This window comes from Barbus barbus, assembly GCF_936440315.1.
Source record: "Barbus barbus genome assembly, chromosome: 34".
Classification (NCBI taxonomy): Eukaryota; Metazoa; Chordata; class Actinopteri; order Cypriniformes; family Cyprinidae; genus Barbus; species Barbus barbus.
Window position 1 is genome coordinate 4405082 of NC_136762.1, and position 23252 is coordinate 4428333.

General features: G+C 39.1%; 1 protein-coding gene across 1 annotated transcript in view; it reads right to left on the bottom strand.

Moving 5' to 3' along the window:
• LOC306854200 (protocadherin Fat 3-like) overlaps positions 1 to 23252 on the bottom strand; it is a gene marked incomplete at its 5' end in the record, with an annotated part of 90891 nt that overhangs the window by 35356 nt on the left and 32283 nt on the right. Inside the window, 10 exons of the mRNA XM_079392025.1 lie at positions 328 to 717; positions 861 to 1094; positions 1176 to 1329; positions 3752 to 3948; positions 8244 to 12353; positions 12831 to 13041; positions 14070 to 14345; positions 16675 to 16814; positions 20765 to 20978; positions 22320 to 22637. Coding sequence (XP_079248151.1) covers positions 328 to 717; positions 861 to 1094; positions 1176 to 1329; positions 3752 to 3948; positions 8244 to 12353; positions 12831 to 13041; positions 14070 to 14345; positions 16675 to 16814; positions 20765 to 20978; positions 22320 to 22637 — 6244 coding nt within the window. The remainder of the gene's footprint in view (positions 1 to 327; positions 718 to 860; positions 1095 to 1175; positions 1330 to 3751; positions 3949 to 8243; positions 12354 to 12830; positions 13042 to 14069; positions 14346 to 16674; positions 16815 to 20764; positions 20979 to 22319; positions 22638 to 23252) is intronic.

A 23252-nucleotide genomic window follows, 5' to 3' on the forward strand; every position in this document is an offset into this window, starting at 1 on the left:
ATCGGTGCATATAACATTTTTGGAACATTAAAGCATTCAAATGTTTAATTTGGTATCTAAGCATCTGAGTTCATTGTTTTAGGCAGGTGCATTCAAACATGTTTGGCCATTGTAGGCACTTTTAAACACCCAATTCAATCATATTTGGCCACTATAGGCATGTATGAACAGTTTTTGGGCCATAGTAGGAGTGCTAAAATTTTTTGGAGCTTGGTAGACAATTATATGCCCATTATAGGCATGTATGAAAGTCTGATTTAATAATTTTGGGCTGTCATAGGTACATTCAAACTTTTTAAATTAATAATCTTATGTAATGCATCTCACCGGTGTTGATGTTAATGATGAAATGGCCCTGTTGGTTTCCGGATCGGATGTTGTAGTAAATATCAGCGTTGGTGCCAATATCTTTACTCGCAGCGTAAACCTGTACCACTTCTGTACCCACTGCCACATCTTCAGGAAGCGTGGCCAGATAGTCCCTCCTCTCAAACACGGGTGGATTGTCATTAATGTCCAAAACCGTGATCGTTATGTTCGCAAGGGAAGAGAGGCGAACGGGAACGCCTTGATCTGAAGCACGGACCGTTATATGGTATGAGGACTGAACCTCGCGGTCCAGCAAACGCTCCAAAACAACAATCCCAGATGATTTATCAATGGAGAAGAACCCATCAACCGAATCAACAAGGGAATAGACCACTTTGCGATTAACACCTGCAAAATAAAACACATGCAAAATCCATTCAGTTTTAAGCAGTTCTAAGCTAGTTAACTTTCTTTTACCATCTACAATAAACTAAAATAGTTCATTTTTCATGCGGTCACATCTCAAACGCATCAAAATGACATGCTCGTACCCAGATCGGGGTCAATGGCTTGTATTCGGGTCAGCAGAGCTTTAGTGGCCGTGTTCTCGTAGGCGCTAGCGGTGTAATGGGGCATGCTAAACATCGGCGGACTGTCATTCACATCCAAAAGAACCACTACAACCTCAGCCTCACACCACAAACCGCCGCCGTCTGTCACACGGGCAACCAGAGAGTACTGCGCGACCTTTTCACGGTCCAGCGCCGCAGCTGTCTTCAACTCGCCTACAGAACAACAAAAAAAGGGACTTATAAACAAACAGCAGCATTATAAACAGGACATTTCTTCAAACCGGACTCACAAACCTGTGTGTGGGTGTATGATGAAGTCTTCTGCTCCAGAACCGAACAGGGAGAACTGGATCTGTGCGTTTACGCCTGCGTCAGCGTCTGTGGCTTTGACCCGGAGGATTTGCTTATTTATGGCGACGTCTTCAGACACGGACACTGAGTACATGGCCTGCAGACACAAACACACTCATTATAGAGCTCAGATCAGCTTCAGGCTTCAAATTCAGTTTGGCTTGTGCTGTCAAGAGTCAAGAGCTCTTCTTTGCTCATGTTTTCAGTGCCAAAAATGGAGAGCGAAATGAAATTGTTTTTTCAACGCTGAGGTCTGCAGGACTAATAATCAATTAACAAACTGTTTTTGACCTTTGAAGGCATATTTGAATACTTGATTTGAACATTTCTGGCCATCGTAGATACATTCTAACATTTAATTCAGTCATTTTTGCCCATTACGGGCACATCTGAATTATCTGAACTGATCAACTTTGGCAAAACGAGTGCATGCAAATGTTTTTTTTTTCCTTCGAAGGCGCATTCAAATGTTCAAGTCAATCATTTCTGGCCATCATATATACATCTGAACATCTGATTTGAACATTTTCCACCATCCTACAGTATGTGCATGCAAAAATATTTGACCCAATAATAATTGTAATTTTTTTTGGCCATTTCAACATTAAATTTTAGCCGTCATATGTACATCTGATTTTAACTTTTTTTTGGCCATTGCAGGCACCTTCAAAATGAGCCAATTAATAATTTTGGCCATTATAGGCATGCATGAAAATCTGATTTGCTCGTTTCTGGCCATCAAAGGTACAGGTGCATCTCAATAAATTAGAATGTTGTGAAAAAGCTAATTTTTTTCTTGTAAGTTATTTCAAAAAGTGAAACTTTCATATATTTTATATTTCTTGGCACCTACCCACACTGCCAAAAGTACCAAAAGCTGGTTCAATGACCATGGTGTTACTGTGCTTGATTGGCCAGCAAACTTGCCTGACCTGAACCCCATAGAGAATCTGTGGGCTATTGTCAAGAGGAAGATGAGAAACACCAGACCCAACAATGCAGATGACCTGAAGGCCGCTATCAAAGCAATCTGGGCTTCCATACCACCTCAGCAGTGCCACAAACTGATCACCTCCATGCCACGCCGAATTGAGGCAGTAATTAAAGCAAAAGGAGCCCCTACCAAGTATTGAGTGCATATACAGTAAATGAACATACTTTCCAGAAGGCCAACAATTCACTAAATGTTTTTTTTTATTGATCTTATGAAATATTCTAATTTGTTGAGATTGAATTGGTGGGTTTTTGTTAAATGTGAGCCTAAATGATCACAATTAAAAGAACCAAAGACTTAAACTACTTCAGTCTGTGTGCACTGAATTTATTTAATACACGAGTTTCACAGTTTGAGTTGAATTACTGAAATTAATTTTTCCACAACATTCAAATTTATTGAGATGCACCTATACATGCAAACATGTTTGATAATTTTAACAATATTCAAATATTAAATTCTTTCATCTGAACATCTGACATTTTTGGCTATCGTAGGTACATTTTAAACATTAAATTAATACTTTTGGGCCATTATAGACATGGAAGAACATCTGATTTTAATATTTTTTAGGCCATTGCAGGTGCATGCAAAATTTTTGGTCATTGTCAGTACATTCAAACCTTCAACACAATCATTGCTGTCCATCATAGACATATTTAAACTTCTGATTCAAACATTTCTGGCCATCATAGGTACATACAAGCATTTCTGGCCATTACAACAACTCAAATGTTAATTTCAATCATTTTTGGGCATCATATATTGAACACCTGGTTTGAACATTTCTGGCAATCACAGGTGCATCATAGCAACATTCCAACATTCAATTCAATCATTTTTGTCCATTACAGGCACGTATAAACATCTGATTTAATCATTTTGGGCCAGCATGGGTGCATTCAGACATTTTTGGCCATTGTGGGCACATCTGAACATCTGATTTGAACATTTTTGGACATTCAAATGCTTTTGGCCATCGTAGGCACAGTCAAACTCTCAATGTAATCATTTTTGGCCATCGCATGCATGTCTGAAAGTTTGAATTGAATGCTTTGGCCGTAATAGGCGCATTTCAAGCTTTGATTTGAACGTTTTTGGGCATATCTGAATGTTTGGTTTTGGAATCAACATGTTGCAATGCAAACACTTTTGGACATTTTAGTTCAAATGCAGCCATAATTCAAAAACCTTTAAACATTTCATTAATGTATGTACATTTTACATTTAATTTACCCAAAATGGCACACTTCTAATGGTCAACAATCTAAATTGACAGCTCACTAAGTTTTGAGGCTCAACCCAAATGCCCCCTGCTAAACAGACTGGCCTGATTTTCAGCTTGACCTTATTTGAACAAGGTCATGTTTTATGCTCATAGATAATTGTACTTCTTGGCTGCAGTAAGTGGACTCACTGGCTCCAAAAATATTCCTGGCTTTGCTTGTAATCATTCATGTTTAACATGTAGATTTGAAACTGTCAAAAAAAAAAAAATGCAGTTTTTACCCAACTTTTAACTCACCGGGTCACAAACAGGACTGTTGTCGTTGGTGTCGATGACCATGACCTCTACGGTTGCCGTGGAAACGTGGAGTCCGTCTGTCGCCGTGACATTGATGAGGTACCTTTCTTGTTCCTCGCGGTCTAACGGTCGTTTAACATACAGTTTCCACTCTCCCTGAACCAACCCGAGAGAAAACACCCCGCCTCTGTTACCACCTGCACACACACACACACACACACAAGAGATTATACCAGACAGTTACTCTCTCAATAGTCTGTGACAATTTAAGTAGCAATCACATCCCCTACCGATTGTAACACAACACACGCTCACTTCCAGGATTATCTGCAGTTTTAATAACCTCCATTAGTCCTCTCAATGATGGCATAATCATTAGTCTGAACTATAATAATCAGTTCTTTATATTCACATTTAAATTATCAACACTGCCATCAATTAGGTCCTCATAACAGCCTTCCTGATTTATCACACGGTTGGCAGACGTACCTGGCTCATTAGGACAGGTCATCTTTTAAACCTCAAGAAGACAGAGGTGGAAAGAGAGGAAAAAATGAGAACAAGAGACTGAGTTAAATGAAAACGACTCTATAATCAAAGGAGCCGCTTTGACAAGCATCCAATTACTGTACACTCATAGTACAAACACACGCTGCCTTATTCATCTAATAAAGAGTGTAATTTAACTCAGCTGGGGGCTGATAACACAGAACAGCTTCTATCAGAGACGCGTCAACAAAGGCCTGGATGCCTTCCGACTCCATTTCTCTCGTCCCACGCTCTCGCTCATTGGGTTGAGGGAGTGTTCAGCATGACTTTCACACACTACATGCTTTTTCTGTGCTTCATAAGCGATAGCTTGAAAACTTACAATTCATTTTCATGCACACTCATGCACAGTGGCCTCAATGTATTTGGGCACTTAAAAACCAACCCTACTTGTCTGGATGCCAATAAATAATAATAAAATTGATTATTTAAACAGGTGTCATAGCACAGTAATCAAAGTTGTTGTTTATCCCATTCAAAATCTCATGATAGACTATTTGACATTTTTCAGTGGCATAATGCAATATATGGTAATGTAAACGTTTAGGGTCTGTCATTTTTTTTTTATTGAAAGAAATTAATATTTTCATTCAGCAAGGATGTGGTAAATTGACTGCAAGTGACACTAAACAATTAAATGTTACAAAATATTTATATTTCAAATAAATTCTGTTCTTTTGAACTCTATATTTACTTATTTTTTTAAATGTCACACCTCAGAAGCACACCTGTTTTCAACTTAATAATAAATGTTTCTTGAGCAGCAATTCAGCATATTAGAAAGACTTCTGAAGGATCGTGTGAAACTGAATCATGCTGAAAATTCAGCTTTGCCATATACAGCTTACAGTTGGTCACATAGCACTGGAAAAAAAATATATATTTGAATTTTATTTTAATTGTCATAGTTGGTTCAGTACTTTATCTAGTCACACACAGACCTTATAGGTTTGGAATTCAACTATCTATACACATGCATAAAACATCTCATATATTTCATTCTTCTTGCCAACCAATTAAACTCAACTGATGTGTTTCCAGCCATTTACAGTCAGTTCTGGTCGATTAGTGTTTCTGTGACCTTTCACCTTTACAAGGCAGCAACATGAAGAGCTATTTAACGGCTGTTAAATCGTAGCTGTTACGGCGGGGATATTCAGCACTATATTGTTAAGCTGAGATACACAGTGCGCTGGTCTAACATGGTTTAAGATATCCTTTATGAACTTTTAAACGACTTTCAGCAAATAACCTCTAAATAAAAGTTGAAATTATCCAATTAACTACCATAGAGTAACTGTTTACTGTTTAATTGCTCTGTTGAACACAGCAGTAAAATACCCTGAGAGGTCAATTTACCCACAATGCTCTCGCTTCCTAAAGAGAATAAAGACATTTGGGTAACTCAAATCTGTTTGTATATTTGTCTCTTTCTTTCCCTCCGGCGCGTATTATTATACGGTGTGCAGTTCTCTGAGCCAGTTTGTGCCGCTGGGCTGTGAGAAGTGTATTAGTGTCTGTCTGACCTTTGAGTTTGTCCTGAACTAGAGGATTTAAACGTTATGAAAGTGTGGACTGTAGGGAAGGAGACTGGGAGAGAAAATTACTATTCTCAGTAGAACACATGCCAACTAAACAAGGGCTTGTGTCACAAAGTTTACATGCCGTGGGCTATGATTTAATTAAAGGGATAGTTCACTCATTTTTATGAAGTTGTAACATTGTTTGACTTTCTTTCTGAAGGCTGCATTCTTTTCAGTGCAATTACAATCAATGGCCTGAATATTTTAGACTTAAGTGATATAAAAAAACATCACAAAAGTGGACCAAAAGTGCACTTATTTAAAATTATACTTAACTTTTATACATATTTATAACTATATATTTCACATTTAAAACACACACATATTTATATAGATAGATAATATTAAGAACTATTTATTTATTATATTTTATATGCATTTATACTTTATTTTAGAACAGTGAAATGTGTTCCTTGAATGTCATTTTTATCCGAAGTGTCTGCCAAATGCATAAACGTAAACGTAAAACAATATTTACATATGGCAATATATAATGACAATACGCAGAAAACAATCCTCGTTAGAACGTACACCAACAATAAGCAACTAAACAAGTTCCAGCGTCACAATGTTTACTTTATTTTCAATGCTGTGGGCTGTAATTTAGTTAAGAGTCAGAGGCTGTGTGCTTGTGTGTCGTACGTGGTAAATCTTGTTAAAAATACAGCTCCTGCTGGTGGCAGCACAGTCTAAATCATGATCACAGCATAAAGGTTGAGCTTAATCGAAATTCTGTTCAGGCCGGGAAGTGTGTTTCTGTGTGTGTGTGAAAAAGCATGAATTATAGAACAAGGCAGCTCCCTAATTCAATGTTATGTGTTTCTGAGCGCCTAATTTACAAGTGTGTGCTGCTTAGGAGCATGTGCAAGGTGTGTATGTGTGTTTGTGTGTGCAATCTGTTCCTTGTCACCAAGCAAGGTGTTCAACACTGGCTGAATATAAAGGTATATTTAAAGCAGGCTGAGCTAGATGCTGATAAGGAGGTGGTTTATATTTGCCCTTTTCAAAGACTCTATCCACCTAAACTACTGCTTTCGGAAATGTCACTGTATTATGTTTCGTTCGTGAAGTGATGCTCTTTCCCATCTCAAATCCCACTGGTGTAATTTGCATGCAGTTGCATCACAGCTTTAATAAAATCCTTATAAAACGAGTGTGGTTTTTCTCTCCAGCAAGAAGTCAGTCTACATCCTCCCGCAAAATCCAGCAAGTAGCCCTAGAGCGAATAATCCATTATCAGGAGAGGATGAATGAGGTGTAATTACTGTGGACTTCTGACATTCCATAATAGCGTTGTTCTACGTTGTGCTTACATGCAGAACAGGGCTTCAGAAAATCAGGCTGTCTTTAGATTGAGAGCTCACACACATACACAGAAATACGATACATTGTCAACAGTATGAGGACACTTAAACTATATGTGCTTGTTGAACATTTTCAAAACAATGGGCATGAAAAAGCAGTTTGTCTTCTCCCTGTCTTTCTTTATGGATGTCATTTTGTGTACGGGACATTGTCAAGCTGAAACAGAGAATGTATTCTTGCATTCATTCTACTAAAATGTTTGTTTAAGGCAGGGCTGTCCAAACTCGGTCCTGGAGGGCCGGTGTCCTGCAGAGTTTAGCTCTAACTTGCCTCAACACATCTGCATGGAAGTTTCTAGTATGCCTAGTAAGAGCTTGATTAGCTGCTTCAGGTGTGTTTAATTGGGGTTGGAGCTAAACTCTGCAGGACACCGGCCCTCCAGGACCGAGTTTGGACAGCCCTGGTCTAAGGAGACTGCATGGTTGTCACTTGCACATGTAAAATGTTGAAGCTGAAATAACCAAACCTGTCAATTTTGAGCTTTTTTATAACTTGTTTTCAGGGAATGTATATTTTATGTGCATTTTGTCCAACTGCACTGGCAGATCTTTTTTACTTGATTTGGACTTTTTTTATATTTATATTAAAACAAGTGAAAAAAATGCTTGTGCAGCACGACAGTCGAACAAAATTATGTATATATAACATACAAAATGTACTCTGAATAAAAAAATATAAATTCTGTGATTATTTACTGACTCATTCAAAACCCATATGACTTTGTTTCACAGCAGAAAGAAAGACATTTTGAAGAATGTTTCAGTTGTTTTGTCTGTGCAATGAAAGTCAAGAGTGTCCAAAACAACTTTGATCCCCATTGACTTTCAGGATTTTAATTTTTATCTGTACTATCTCATGTAGTGTTGCTTCTCAAGAAATGTAAATTATTTAAAAGGTTTTTCAATATTTTAAATGGAAAATTAGACAAAAAAGACATGATTTTTTGCAGTGTGGAAGGTCATGCAATGTACATCGATTGTTTCAAAAGTTCTTACCTGTAATATGATAGGTGACTTGTCGGTTTCCAGGTGAGCTGTCGTTGTCCCGTGTGTTCAATACTGCCACCACTTCACCAGGTGCATCACTCTCACGAACACTTCCGTAGTAACGGGGCTGAAGAAACTGCGGTATGTTGTCGTTGGAGTCCCTCACTGCTATAGTTATAGTTGTTGAGGATGACTGGCTAGCAGGATCTCCAAGATCAAATGCCCAGACTGTAAGACTATGGGCGGGGCTCTGTTCATGGTCCAGCCCTTTCAGTGTTGATATCCAACCAGAGCTGCTGTCAATCGTAAAGTAGGCTCCATGCTCTTCAATGTCCTCACCTCCAGAGCCACCAAGCAACCCAGGTGGAGCAAGACTGTAAGTCACTTGACCATTAGCTGCCCAATCAGGATCCAAAGCTCTCACTTGCAGAATCCTAGTTCCAGGAGAAAGACCCTCGGTGACTGATGCTTCGTAGTTATCTGACTCAAACGCTGGTTTATTGTCATTAACATCTTGTACTTTGACCTCCACATCCACAGCTGAAACTGCATCCAAACGTCCCAGCTGCAACACTGCCATCACTTTGAAATGATAAGCCGGTGTCCGCTCTCGGTCCAGTGCTTTGTCTAGTTTGATCATGCCGGTTTCTTTGTCAACCACAAACACTCCATCACTGTTACTCTCTGGAGTCTGTCCGATCACTGCTGAGAAGCTTACTGGTAAGGACGAGTGGCTAGTTGAGCTGTGTAGATGCACTGCTCCCAACAAGGAACCAATGGCCATGTCCTCTGGCACAGTAAAGGAGAACTGTGGCTGGCTGAAGGAAGGTATGTGGGCATTGGCAGACAAAACATGTATGTAGACTGACACAAGGGAATGTCTAACAGGTACCCCGCCATCAGAGGCTTTAACGAAAAAGGACAGTACAGATCCACGCAATGGGGCAAAGTTGCCTTTGGTGACAACCCAGCCACTGTCCGGGTCGATATCCAGAAGTTCAGTAACTTGCAGGCTGGCTTCGCTGTACAGGCTGTAGCTCACCTGTCCATTGGCACCTTGATCTAGATCCCAAGCTTGTACTTGCGTCACAAGGGTACCAGGTTCAACCTCGGACCGCACACTTGCATGGTACTCCGAGGCGCCAAACTGTGGAGCGTTGTCGTTCTCGTCTAGTATGGTAACCCGGACACTGCAATATCCAGATCGGCCACCTGCATCCACAGCCGCAATGGACAGCACAATCTCACTTCGTTCCTCTCGGTCTAGACGTTCAAGAGTCGTAATTTGTCCACTGCTATCAATACTGAACAAGTCCCGAGAGGAATCTGAGAGCAGCACATACCTCAAATCCCCAAACAGTCCAGGATCGGCATCTTGTGCCCTGATTGCAATGACCTTTGATCCCACTGGTGCGTTCTCCCGTACGTCGGCCTCGTACATCCCCTGGGTGAACTGGGGGGCATGTAGATTAGCTCGCTCTACTCGAATGTGCACTTGTGCAGTACTGGTAAACACTCCATCGGAAACGCTTACATTTAGGCTGATGGTGGAAGGCATGCGCTGCATGCGTCGCTGGCCACTCAGGGTGAGGACACCAGAGGCAGCATCAAGCTCAAACAGCATCCTTTCATTTCCAGACACCAGGCCATACTTCAAGCGTTCTGCGTCTGAACGGTCTGCATCAGAGGCCTGGATGCATGTAACAAAGTGGCCTTTTGGTGCCAACTCATTAATAGAGGCTTCATAGAGCAGTTGGTTAAATACTGGAGCATTGTCATTTGTGTCTGTGACATCGACTGTGACCCACACTTCACTGCTCAGTGGGGGAAAGCCATTATCTGCTGCCTTGACAAGAAACACATAGCACTGGATGGTCTCATGGTCCAAGGAGCGAGCTGTCAGGATTAGACCACTGCTGCTGTCGATGTGAAAGTGGTCGGTGCTGTTGGTGCGGTCTGGAATGATTTGGTACCGGACAGCTGCGTTTTTATCAGAGTCGCTGTCCGTTGCTAGAACTTGCAAAGCTGCAGTGCCAATCATGGCAGATTCAGAAATTACAGCTTTGTATGAGGGCCGCTCAAAGACTGGAGGGTTGTCGTTGACATCCAAAAGAGTAAATTCAACATCCACTTCTGCACGAGCGCCTGTGAGGCAGTCCGTTGCTCTGATGATGAGTCTGTGGGAAGGGTTAGTCTCATAGTCGAGGGCAGCGATGACACTGATGACACCTGTGTCAAATCCAATGGAGAAGAGTGTTCCAGGGTCACCGTGCGTGATTGTGTAAAGGACACTCTGGCCTTCTGGGCTGCTGGCGTTTATTCCCAGAATTGGAGTCCATATTGGTATGTCTTCGCTCACTTTCACTGAGTAGAATGGTCGGTCGAACACTGGCATTGCTCTGTTTACCACCGTGACGGGAAAGGTGACTGAAGAGGAAAGAGGCGGTGTTCCCATGTCACGGGCGAACACCAGAACCTGATATTCCACACTAGAGAGATCAGCCTCGAAAGCTCTCCGTAAGCGAAGCTCACCGCTCAAACGGTCCATTTCAAAATGTCCCAGTTCATCCTGGAGAAAGTAGTTTACCTCTCCATTTTGTCCTTTGTCCCGGTCTACTGCTGTCACTCGAAATATCGCTGTCCCAGGCTCCGCTTCCACTTGCACAGCAGCATAGTATGGCAATCCAACAAAAACTGGAGAATTGTCATTGACATCGGTGACCTGAACTCGGACCAATGCTCTTGCAACACGGAGCCGATCTTCCTCACGGCCTGCTTGTACCAGAAGTCCGTATTCCTCCTTATCCTCCCTGTCCAATGGAACTCCGACAGTTTCAATGGCACCGGATGTTGGCCTAATGCGAAATTTCCCACCTGCATTTAACAAAGTATAACGCAGGGGTTCATTCAATTTGTTCCCTAGTGCTGTAACGACAGCAACTGTTGTTATGTTACCATTGTTCTCCTCAATGTTGGCATTGTAGGTATTGTGAGTAAAAGCCAGGCCACTGTCCAGAGCCTCATGCACCAGGACAGTAACCAGAGCGGTACTGGAGAAGCGTCCGTCTGAAACACGGACGGTGAAGCGGAATCGTTCTTTGCTAAAAGTACTGTTTCTTACAGTCAACAGTCCAGTGCTTGGCTCAATGCTGAAATGTTCTATACTGCCATCTGTCAACGAGTAAGTGAGCTCTGATTGGCCATTACCATCGGGATCAGTAGCAAAAATTCGTAGGGCTTCCACACCTTCATAAGTTGGGAGCAAAAGGACAGCTTCATAGGAATCCTGAGAAAACTTAGGCGGGCAGTCATTGACATCTTGCACCTCAATGGTAACTTCTGCAGGACGCTCAGCTGAGAGCTGTGGATGTCCACTGTCTCTGACGTTAACATGGAAGCGGAATGTAGGTGTGGATTCATGGTCAAGCTGAGCAATTGTCCTTATAGACCCAGTACCGGCATCTACTGCAAAGAAGCGCCTGGCAGATTCTTCCATGATCTGGTACACCAACAGGGCATTATGGTTGCGGTCAGCGTCGCTTGCTCGTATGACTAGCGGTTGTCCATTGTCACTTTGCACAACACTGTTAAGCCCGGCACCTTCACTGATACTTCCATGGTACCGCAGCTGTTGGAACACTGGAGCATTGTCATTTTGGTCGAGAACTGTAACTGTTATTGTAGCATTTGAAGCCTGTCCAGCCATGTTGCTTGCGGTGACTATTAGCACATAGGAGGAAACCGTTTCAAAGTCTAGTGTTTTCTGCGTAGTGATCACTCCACTGTACTGGTTGATGCGGAACGTCCGATGACCATTGCCATGGCGAATGTCATAGGTAAGGGTGGACAGACTTAGAGCATTCACTGTGATGACTGAAGTTCCAATGGCAACACCTTCTGATATTTCCGCCTGATATTCACTTTGGGGAAACTTGGGACCAGCATTATTGGACAAGGTGACAGCGATTCGGACGACAGCTGTTGAAGACAATGCTGGAGAACCATTATCCGTTGCTTTGACAGACAAGACATAGTGACCAATGTTGGACAGGTCCAGCGCCCGAGCCAATGAGATGATGCCCAAAACAGGATCAATGTGGAAAGTGTTTCCGGTGTTCCCTAAATTGAAAAACAAAAAAGAGAGTGTAAGAAAAATAAAATCTTACAAATATGCTGTAATAGCTCACACATTATTGTATAAAAGGACATAGATGTGTCATAATGCATTACATTGTATGCATGTTCCCCATCATGTGTGTAAACAAAATAGTAAAAATCTACTTTTTCACAGTTTTCCTAAATTTAGAGCAACAATTTAAATCATTGAAATTATGGAATAAAAAGTAAATATGTTGTGAAACAAAAATTTGAAAAAAGTATAAATTCATTTATTCTTCAAAAATGTATTGTTTCTATGTATGCTGGCTTAATGACTGCTCATTGTATTTATGCATTTTTTTTTTTTTTTTTAAATGGTGATGAGATATGTAAACACAAATCCAAAATCAATTTATCCAAAAGCTAAGTAAAGATCATGAGAAATTCAGTGAAGTGAGTCCAAACTTTGAGAGGTATTGTATGTGAGTGTGTGCATACCTGAGTCGATGCTGTAACTGATTTGTGCATTTTGGCTCTTGTCCTTATCGAGTGCAGTAACTGTGAGAACAGCTGATCCCAGTGCCGCTGATTCATAAACCTGTCCATCATACATCACCATGGTAAAAAGAGGGGCGTGGTCATTCACATCCTCTACACCAATCAGGACACGAGCAAGACTACGTCTGTATGGGAACTCTTGATCCTTCACCTAATATAGAAGGAAAGAAAAGAAGATGGAGACAAAATAAAGAGAGTGGTAGAGAGAAACAAAAAATAATTCCCTGTCTGAGACAGACAGCAATATCCAACACAAGGAAACAGCAACACACACACAAACTCATACACACAAAACAAACTCGCTCACTGCCAGACGGAGTGGATAACATCTCTCTCCGGATTATAATAACAAATTTCATCTGTTTGCAGGCAGCAGGAATATCCATGTGCTTATTAGATATGACACTCACTGTCTCTCACCCTCGTCAGGGGAGTGCGGAAACAAGGAGTGATACAGATCAGATCAATAATTAGATCACAGTGGAGAAACGACACAGGTGCAGACGACATTAAACTAGTGACGGCTGCCAAAGCACAAGGAGCAATCTCCTGTTCCTGTCATACCTGCACTCAAGCATGGAGAGCGTGAAAGAGAGACAGGAGGGAGGCAAACTACCAACACTAATCAAACGATTACTCTGCTGCTTTATCTATCCATGAGAGTCCCAATGTTCTCTCCAAAATAAAACAAAATACAATTATTATATAGTTAGTTATTATATATAGAATAAATTCATATGTAGACAGTTTTATTTTCTGTGAGCCTGCTTAATGGTCCAGTTCATAAAACGTTTACAGATTACTGATTAAAACAGATTAAAGAAAGAAAAGTGTAAAATAATAAAATAAAATATAATAAAATATTCACATTTAGACTGTTTACATTATTTATTTATGAGATGTTCAAGTCTTCATAATTTAAAACAAATTAAAGAAAAAACAAAAGAAAAAAAAACAAAAACAATATAGAATATCATTCAAATAATAAAAATAGTAAAACTAGATCTTTCATTTCCTGAAAAATGTGTGAGTGGTGGTTGTTTACTGAATCAAGTCAAAATAATGGTTGCCAAGCATTGCTATGCATTTCTAAAGAGTTTAATGCATTATTATGTGGTTGATGTGGTGTTCTGATTATGTGGTATTTTCATAATATCTATTTGTAGCAATCTGAGTTACCATGATGGTGAGGATGTGCTGCGTTCGGCTCTCGTGGTCCAGTCTGCGAGCCGTGTAGATGATTCCATTGTTAGGGTCGATGCGGAAGAGCCGCATGCTGCTGGGGTCAACGCTGCTCTGGAGGCTAAAGGTCAAACGGTGACGTTCATCACGGTCAGATGCCAATACCTGAACCACCTCGGTATCCGGGGGCGTGTCTTCTGTGATTGTGATGTCATAGGTGGGCTGGGAAAAAACAGGGGCGTTGTCGTTGTTGTCCAGAACAGTAATGTGGACCTGTGAAAAAAAAAAAAAAAAAAAAAAAAAAAAAAACATATAGGAAGTCAACATGAAATGTAATTTCTCAGTAGAAGTGTTGTTACTATTAACTTATATATATATATATATTAGGGGTGGCATGAGGCCTTACAACGAATACAAGCAATTAACCCTCAGTCCAGAAGGGGGGTGCCCGCAGTAATACAACGCTGTTTGATAACCGCCAGCAGAAGAACAGCGAATGCCATGTAGCACCATACGTATCCCTTCTAGCCTTAACCATAAGTTGCGCACTTGAAAACAAAGCCCACTAGACAGTGACCGTGTGCTGATTCTGAACGTGTCTCTCACATAGACTGACAAAGGAGTCTACTTTAAAGGCTTGTGCACTCAACTGTTTGCGAAATGGGGCTTTGTGCTCGTGTATCCTACGTCTCTCATTCGTCACAAATCAAAATATTCCATAATAAGAATAAAGTTGAAAGCGTAAAATATAAATATTAGATGAAAAATGAAAAGTTATAAAAACTAGATATAATAATAGCTCTTCATTTGAAATGCCACATTGTGCAAGTTCTTTGGGTTGCAAATGTTGTTTCATGTTCTTTTTGTCAAAATAAATTATCGTAAGTGGAAAATGCAATCTGGAAATGTTTTTTTCTCATCTGTACTTGATAAGAAAGCTCATGAAATTCAAGCACTATGTATTATATTAGTAACTTTGATCACATCTAAATATGTGATCACATCTAAATATATGACTGATGTGTTTGCAAATTTTCTACATTTCAGGAGTTTTATTACTATGAGTCTAAGTGAACTTATCTGATCAATACTGATAAAACTGGATAGAACTTAATGAAAACCACATGACTTGCACGCACCATGAGTGTACGAACAAATCGAAGCTGATTGAATGCTGAAACGCAAACAAATCGGCTGACGCAAATACTCAGGTGTCGCTAACTTGTATTAATAGCCCCACCTGTCAGAGGAGCACGCAGACAGCATGAGAGTACACAAGTGTGAGTGTCTGCGAGTGTGTGAGATCGAAACACGTTAGCTGATCTAATTATAAAGTAATAACAGACGTGCACTTCCGTCTCACACCCGGCCTTGCGGAGACACGCTGAGCTCCATCTGTGTGTGTCGCAGACAGTGAGTGAATGTATATTTGACTATGAAAGTGTGTGAAAGATGGTGCTTTCTAAATAGAGAACAAGTCTTGGAGAAGAATGCAATCGCTTTCATCATTTTGTTTCCATTTGTCCCTTCTCTGACCCTCCCTCCAGCACTCTTTGTTCACGTGTGTGTTTGTACTTTGTAATTTGAAAAGGAATGCATTTGCATCCAACATACGCAATTGACTGAATTTGAATTAGTTATCTTTTGTGTTTATGTTCTTGTGCATGCGTGTATATATGTTAATTTACTTTGTATATATAGTGAGTGAATAAACTGAATAAATGCGAGGGCTCTTCCTGTCACCCTCCTCAGCAGCGAGCTTCTACTCCGAAAGATAAACGGATCAATCATTCATTTTTCCTCACCCTCCCACATTTTTCCTTTCAGGATGGATTGTGTCCTTTAAACTCTGACCTTCACTGACATATTACACTGAAAAAGGCTCGTATCCATGGCAACGGAGCTATCAATCCCCCACAGGACCTTGACATCAGGTATAGGCAATCTGAACGATGACAAACGTTATCAATCAAACCCTCACCATCAAACATCAGCATCAATCATGGACTAAACAGCTGCTGTCAAGCGGACAAACACTAACTCTGCTCCAAAACCAAGTGAGCTTCCTCCCTAGACGCTTTCAAAAGCATGTAAAAGACTAAAAAATCTGCTCCAAAAGATAGGAAGAAACATTATGCTGCCTTTTAACATCATGTCTGGCAATATTCTAATATAGCAAAGGAATGCAAAAAAAGTAAGTGAAAAAAATGCCAAATGATATTTAAAAATTAAGTGGAGAGAAATGCTGATTATACACATGAATTAATCCAGATTTATAAATATTAATACAAGATAAAAAATATAAATTATATAAACATTAATATTAATTTTACATATAGATAAAATATTATATATTATATATTAAATCAATAAAAAAATAAAAGGTGTACAAGTGTAGATAAATTATATTTATGAATTATTATAAATATGAAATAAAAATTTATTTTAATAATATAATAATAAGAGAGAAATACATTATAATCAATATTTATATAAATATAAAATAATAAATAATTATTTATCAGTGTATTAGTATCATGTATCAAGTGTAGGTGAATGTTTATTTATTTTTATTTGTGTGTGTGTGTGTGTGTGTGTTTACCTGAGTGTAGGCTATATTAGTCCCATCTGTAACCTCCACAGTGAGGTTGTAAAACGATCGTTGCTCTGCGTCCAGAGGTTTAGCGATGACGATAGTGCCAACACCTTTCTCAACGTCAAACATACTGTCCACATCACCGCCTTTCACGAAAAGAGAAAAGATGGATTAAACACACAAACTCTATATGTTACATCTCTCACACACACACACACACTCACAGATATTGCACACAGACTCAAACTCACACCACTGTAGTACTCAGGTACACCAGATGGGGGCGATAAAAGGTTTGGAAGTGCTAAACAAAAGTAGGATGGGATTTCCTCATTATAGAGATGGTCCTCACTGCAGAACACAAGATCCAGGGGGTGTGGATTGAAGAAACAACTGTTATCGCACACTGAAAATCAGCTGTTAGACTATAAGGGTTAGTTCACCCAAAAATGAAATATCTGTGATTATATACTCACCCTCACGTCAATCCAAAGCTTTCTTCCATGCAGCACAAAAGATGTTAGTTCAAAGAACGATCACATTGCGCTTTTCCACACAACTAAAGCACACCAGAAGCTGTCCAGAATGATAAAATGAGTGATACCAAAATCACATTAGTTTTGTGACTAATTAAAATGTAGCAAAACTAGTGAGGTTTGAGGCCTGTGGTGGAGGGCAAGATTTACACTGAATGATAACTGAAATTTCAGTTTGTTTTCATTCATTCACACAAAACTTCAAAAGACTTGAAATATATAGTGTTCAAGTCATATGCACTACTTTTCTGGTGTTATTTTAGCCCCTTAAAGCTATTAGCTTTGATTGTATGGAAAAAAAGCAGCATCACCATTCTGACATATGTCTATAACAGAAAAAAATTAATATCATTTTGGAACAACATGAGGGTGAGCAAATGGTAAAAGAACAGGTAAACTATCCCTTTAAGATGTAGATTGCGTTGTTGCATAAGTGTGTTTGAACCCCTATACATGTGAACAGAGGTGAAAGTGTGTTTTGGCAGGGCGCTATTCTCCCTCTTCACACTCGTTGTACCCAGGGCACATTAATCATCTCGTGCCGCCTGTTGCTGTAACACCTGGTGGAGAGATACACTTACATATGCATACACACACTTACACACCCTTTCATTCATCACCGTCCACCCTCGCTGTCCTCACACACGCTCTCTCATCTGGCAAGCTAACCCTGGGCTGACCCCTGACCTTTATGCACACTCGATTGGCTGTTTAATGACGCATTTAATCAGGCCGCAGATGATAAGGCTGGGTCAACGACCGCCAGAAGGGTTTTAGGTAGCTCATAAACAAAACACAAACTCTCTCTCACACACACACACACACACACACACACACACACACACATACATATGGATGGAAGCAGGAATTAAACCATTATCGCCACTGCACAGTAAATGCTAAGCACACACAAACATGCATACAACAATATATCAAACACACATTTAAAATCACATTTGTATCAAGAAACACGCCCTCAAATTCACATCCCAACCAATCACGTTTAAGCAATACAGCACAACACGAAGGGATGATGGGAATGCAGAGCTAGCTGATGTTTAAACAGCAACAGAGCAAGAGCAGTTCTGCTGAACTTATATAAATATAGAGAGAAGGACAGACAGAGGGAGAACGAGACGAATAGAATCACGGAAAGAGAAAGATAAACATGCAGAGAGAACAAGGAAAAGACAGAAATACAGACAGCAGAGATAGAGACAGAGACATCAGGGCTAGACAATAAGGAGTGACCTGATGAAATTGTCAGTGCGTCATTGTGTAAGTTTATCATTTGCAGGCATTTATAAGTCTCCTTAAGTCAATGTAATCATTCAAGCGATTTAAAAGGTGACTGAGAACTCTCCATTTGGACGTATTTTGGTCTGTTTTTGTCCGTTACAGCATTATTAGATGCGAAAGAAAATGGTTTTCTGCACGTCTCTCACACAACACACACGGTGATATGCATTTCAATTCTCTTTCACGTTTTTATCGCGATAACGCACAAATTTAAACTGAATTATGTTAAACACTGTTTTGGTGAGTATTAAGTTAAGTGAACATTAACATCCTGTGAAAATCCACGTGTATTCGTGACAGCGGCTTAATAAACCTTAAAGGGACAGTTCACTCCAAAATCAATATTGTTATCATTTACCAACCTGATCTCATGGCAATTTGTACATATTTTACCAGGTGGCTAATTTGTATAAATTTTTGCTAAACCTACCCATCACTGGGGTCCAGACAAATCATATAAAATCAAACGAGTGAGGTCGTACAGATTCATATGAATTAGCCACCTTGTAAAATACGTAAAAATTGGTCATGATTACTCACTCTGAAGTTGTTCCTAAGGGAAAGTAAAGGATGAAAAAATGTTCATTTTTGGGTGAACTATCCCTCAATCAAACAACAAAAGAAAAAGAAGAAATCACTGCTCGTGACTGAATAATTTTATGCAGTTATATCAATTTATTCAGCTAAGATTATGCATTATTTTACATTTGATTATTCGATTTCTGCAGTATTTCTTATCTGAATTCTACTGTTAGAACTACCTGAAAAAATTAAAGCACTGTTTATTTAATTTCTATCACTTTTCTATTGTATTTATCTGTGCTATTGCTTGTACTTTGCTCATTTTATTAATGATTGTTTGTTTGTTGCAGTGTTTGAACTTTAGTTTTTGATGCGGTATCAAATGGGAATAGAAAAATGTGAAATTTCAGTGTTAACCAAATCTAAAATGTTGGTGTTGTAACAACTTTATTAGAATACAAGGTTGCATGGGTCAAAAACAATGAAAACTGCCCTTTTTTTTTGCTTTGTGGTGGACAATTTGACAATTTTGCTAGGCAAAATAAAAATCAATTAATAAATTAATTTTAAATTAATTAATTTAATAATAATAAATTTAAAAAACTTAGCATTAAGCCCTGGACATGCAGAGAGAGAGAGAAAAACAGGCAGACAGATTTGAAGACAGAAGAAGAGATCACAATTCAGAATTAAAAAAAAGAGAAAGAGAGAAACCACAGAAAGAAAAACTGAGTTAAGAAAAAGAAAAGAGGAAAAGAGTTCGGCTGAACTGGTAAAGATACCTTCTGTAGAACAGTTCCTGCCACAAGCGGTCTGGAGTATATAGAACATCTCACGGAAAGAGCGTGGACCTTCCCATACGAAGCATTTAGAAAAAGAGAGAGAGTGAGAGAGAGGAAGAGAGGATGGAAGAGAGATAGAACAACAGAAGTAAAGAATGAAGAGTCGAAGGATAAAAGAAATAAAGAAGTGGCCTGTGACTGAAGAAAAGGAGGAGAAAAAGAGCGGCCGAGCAGCGAAAGAGTGCAGAGCAGGTGCTGCTGAAGCAAACAGAAGGTATCTGAACACCAAACGGCATGCATGCTGCAAATCTGACTCTCCCGTTGCCATATCAACAGATACAGGACCTCAGTGTCCGGGACATCAACAGTGTAATAACTTAGCTTTATTAATATTACTGTAAAACATTATTTAAATTAACACACTTTCTACTATTGTATACATAATATAATATAATAATTAATTTAGGTTTGTTTTATGATCAATTATTTAAAATGTATTAGTCGTTTGTTTGCGCGGATACAAACCTTACATCACCATAGATACAGACAGCGGCAAGCAATCGCCATGGTGACCGTGGAATGGCAAAAGATAGCAATACAACGCCACAAATCATGCAGTGAACCACAAACATACCCACCAACTCTAAACCATAATATGCAAATATTTGACCTAATTAATCTGTAAATTAATTTTGTCTGCAAGCCAAACCTATCATTATAAAATCCAATTAAATATATATATTTTTAAAGATTTGGTTATAAATAAAGTACAATTACACACCATTTAAAATGTAAAAAGATTCAAATTTCAAACATTGTTACAATAAATCCCAACCCCTGGCATTTATTTTCAATCCTTCACTAAATGCTAAAAATCCACTTACGTCTCAGTCCTGCAGCTAAAGTCTTCTAAATTGCATAGATCATCACATTAACATAAAGCATCCAAGCACTCACCTGTGATGTCAAACCACAAGGAGGCGGAGCCTTGCTGTTGGGCGGACACCACGCCTACGATGTCCGCCACTTTGTCGGTTTCCATGACGGTGAAATTGTAAAGCTGCTCGTCGAAGGCGAGAGGAACAGGACTGGCTGGAGGACGGCGGATCCACTCGATGTGCAAACGAGCTGTCGCCCAGCGCTGAGGACGTCCATTATCCACTGCCTTCACCTGCGGTCAGAGGTTAAACGCACATCAAGAAGACAACAACAACAGGCATTAAAAGCACTGAACTGAAATGGAAGAATGTATCCAGTGTTGACCTTTGCATTGAATGCAAACAAAAGAACAAACCTTTTACAAGAAAAAGACATTTAAAATGTCAACTCCCTCATTAAGAGAATTGAGCTGCTATGTATGTCAAGAGAGTTTTTCCAAGACCAGGAAATTATTATCTATGAGTTTACACGTCTGGTTAAACCTGGTGAGACTATTTCTTGTCCTAATATCACATATGGATGGTTTATTTAATTCCAATTAGGTGGGGGATAAATTGGCATGTTTATGGAACATGGTACATGAACAAAGTGGTCTGAACAGCTCTAAACATGGTCAAGATGGTCTAACAAGCTTATTAATCATCTTATTTACTTATTTTCTGTTTTATTTTATTCTATTTTAACATTTTATTATTTTTATTATTAACTTAATTTTATCGTATTCTATTTTATTCTTAATTTTATTATATTTTATTATTTATCTTGTTTTATTATTCTTTATTTTATTTTGTTTTATTACTATAATTATTATTGTTTTATTCTATTATTTATAACTATTTTGTTGTTATTTCATTATTTTCATATATTTTTTTAATTATATTTTATTTTAGTCACATAATATAAAGGCAGCGGCTATTTTCACTGAGTGCAAATAGCATATTTTCTTAGCGACAGATTCTATTTACACTAAGTGAAAACAGCAGTATTTTTTAACGATATGCTATTTACACTAAGTGCAAATAGCTATAGATTCTATTTACACGATGTTAAAATAGCAATATTTTCTGCTATTTATACTACTTATTGCAAATAGTGGCAATTATCTGCACCTCAGTATTGTAGTACATTATAAAACCGTACGCAATAATAATGTATTGAGTGTAAATTATAGTTTTAATTCAAATTATTAAATGGATGCCACCTTATTGGGACAATAAAGCCCTCTGTACACCTTTCCTAACCCTACCCGATACTTTATTTTCAACTTTTTGATTGTTTCCTTCATTTTTATTGAAAATAAACGCCTTTCCGATGCGATATGAGATTTGAAAAGGGAGAAAAAAAAGTTTGGTAAAAGGCGGGTTCGAACTCAGAAAGCATGCGCCTTAACAATTATGCCACTGAAACATATGCTGAATAAGCATCTTTTTTTAGTGTTGACTAAACAAGGCGGGCTATATGCACTTAGTGTAAATAGACACTCCGTAATATAAAACACTGTATTTCATTTTATAATCACATGCATGTGTGAGATTAACTTCATTTAGAAGCTCAAGGGTCAAAGGTGACTCACAGTAAGAATATCATAGGTTCCAGCAGTGAACTGTTTCTTGGGCGATGAAACCACACCGGTTTTGGCATCGATTACGAACTTCCCATCCTCGTTGCCATCGACGATGCTGTAGGAGAGTTCAGCGTTGGCGCCCTGGTCTTGGTCATAAGCAAACACCCGATATATAGGAGCGCCTCGCTGTTTACGGGTGCGCTCGGGTAAACGGACCTGGTACACCTTCTCTGGAAACGTTGGTTTGTTATCATTAACATCCAACACTTGGATCACCACCCATACTGTGGTGTGTCTGGGAGAAGGACCGCCGTCTGATACAGTCACCTGGACACAAAAACAGTAATGAAGTCTTTTCTGCTCACCAAGGCTGCATTTATTTGATCAAAAATACAGCAAAAACAGTAATATTGTGAAATATTATTACAATTTAAAATAGTTTTTTTCTATATGAATCTATTTCTAAACTGTAATTTATTCCTGTGATGATTTTTCCTGCATCATTACTTCAGTGTCACATGAATCTTCAGAAATCATTCTAATATTCTGATTTGCTGCTCAAGAAACATTTTAATTTCATTTCATTTCATTGTGGGGAGTGTTACAACGAAGCATGAGTCACAGCACAAGAGATGCTTGCCTAACACTACGATTCATGGTAAAAACCCATTATAAATGGGCAGGAAAGGAGAAATAAGATTCTCTATGCATCTGATCTTCTACATATTTTTTCTCTCTGTAGAATGGAGTGATGACGAGTCATGTTCTGCTTTTCTCTCATTTCCTGTTTCTGATATTCAATCAATTTTTCTTTTTTATTAACAAACATGCCCAACGCTCATCCACCAATCAGCACGACCGCACGTGGCCACCGGCCAATCAGAAGAGTGCAGTGGAACATTTCAATGATATCATTAAAAACGAAAGACATTGTGCGCGCCA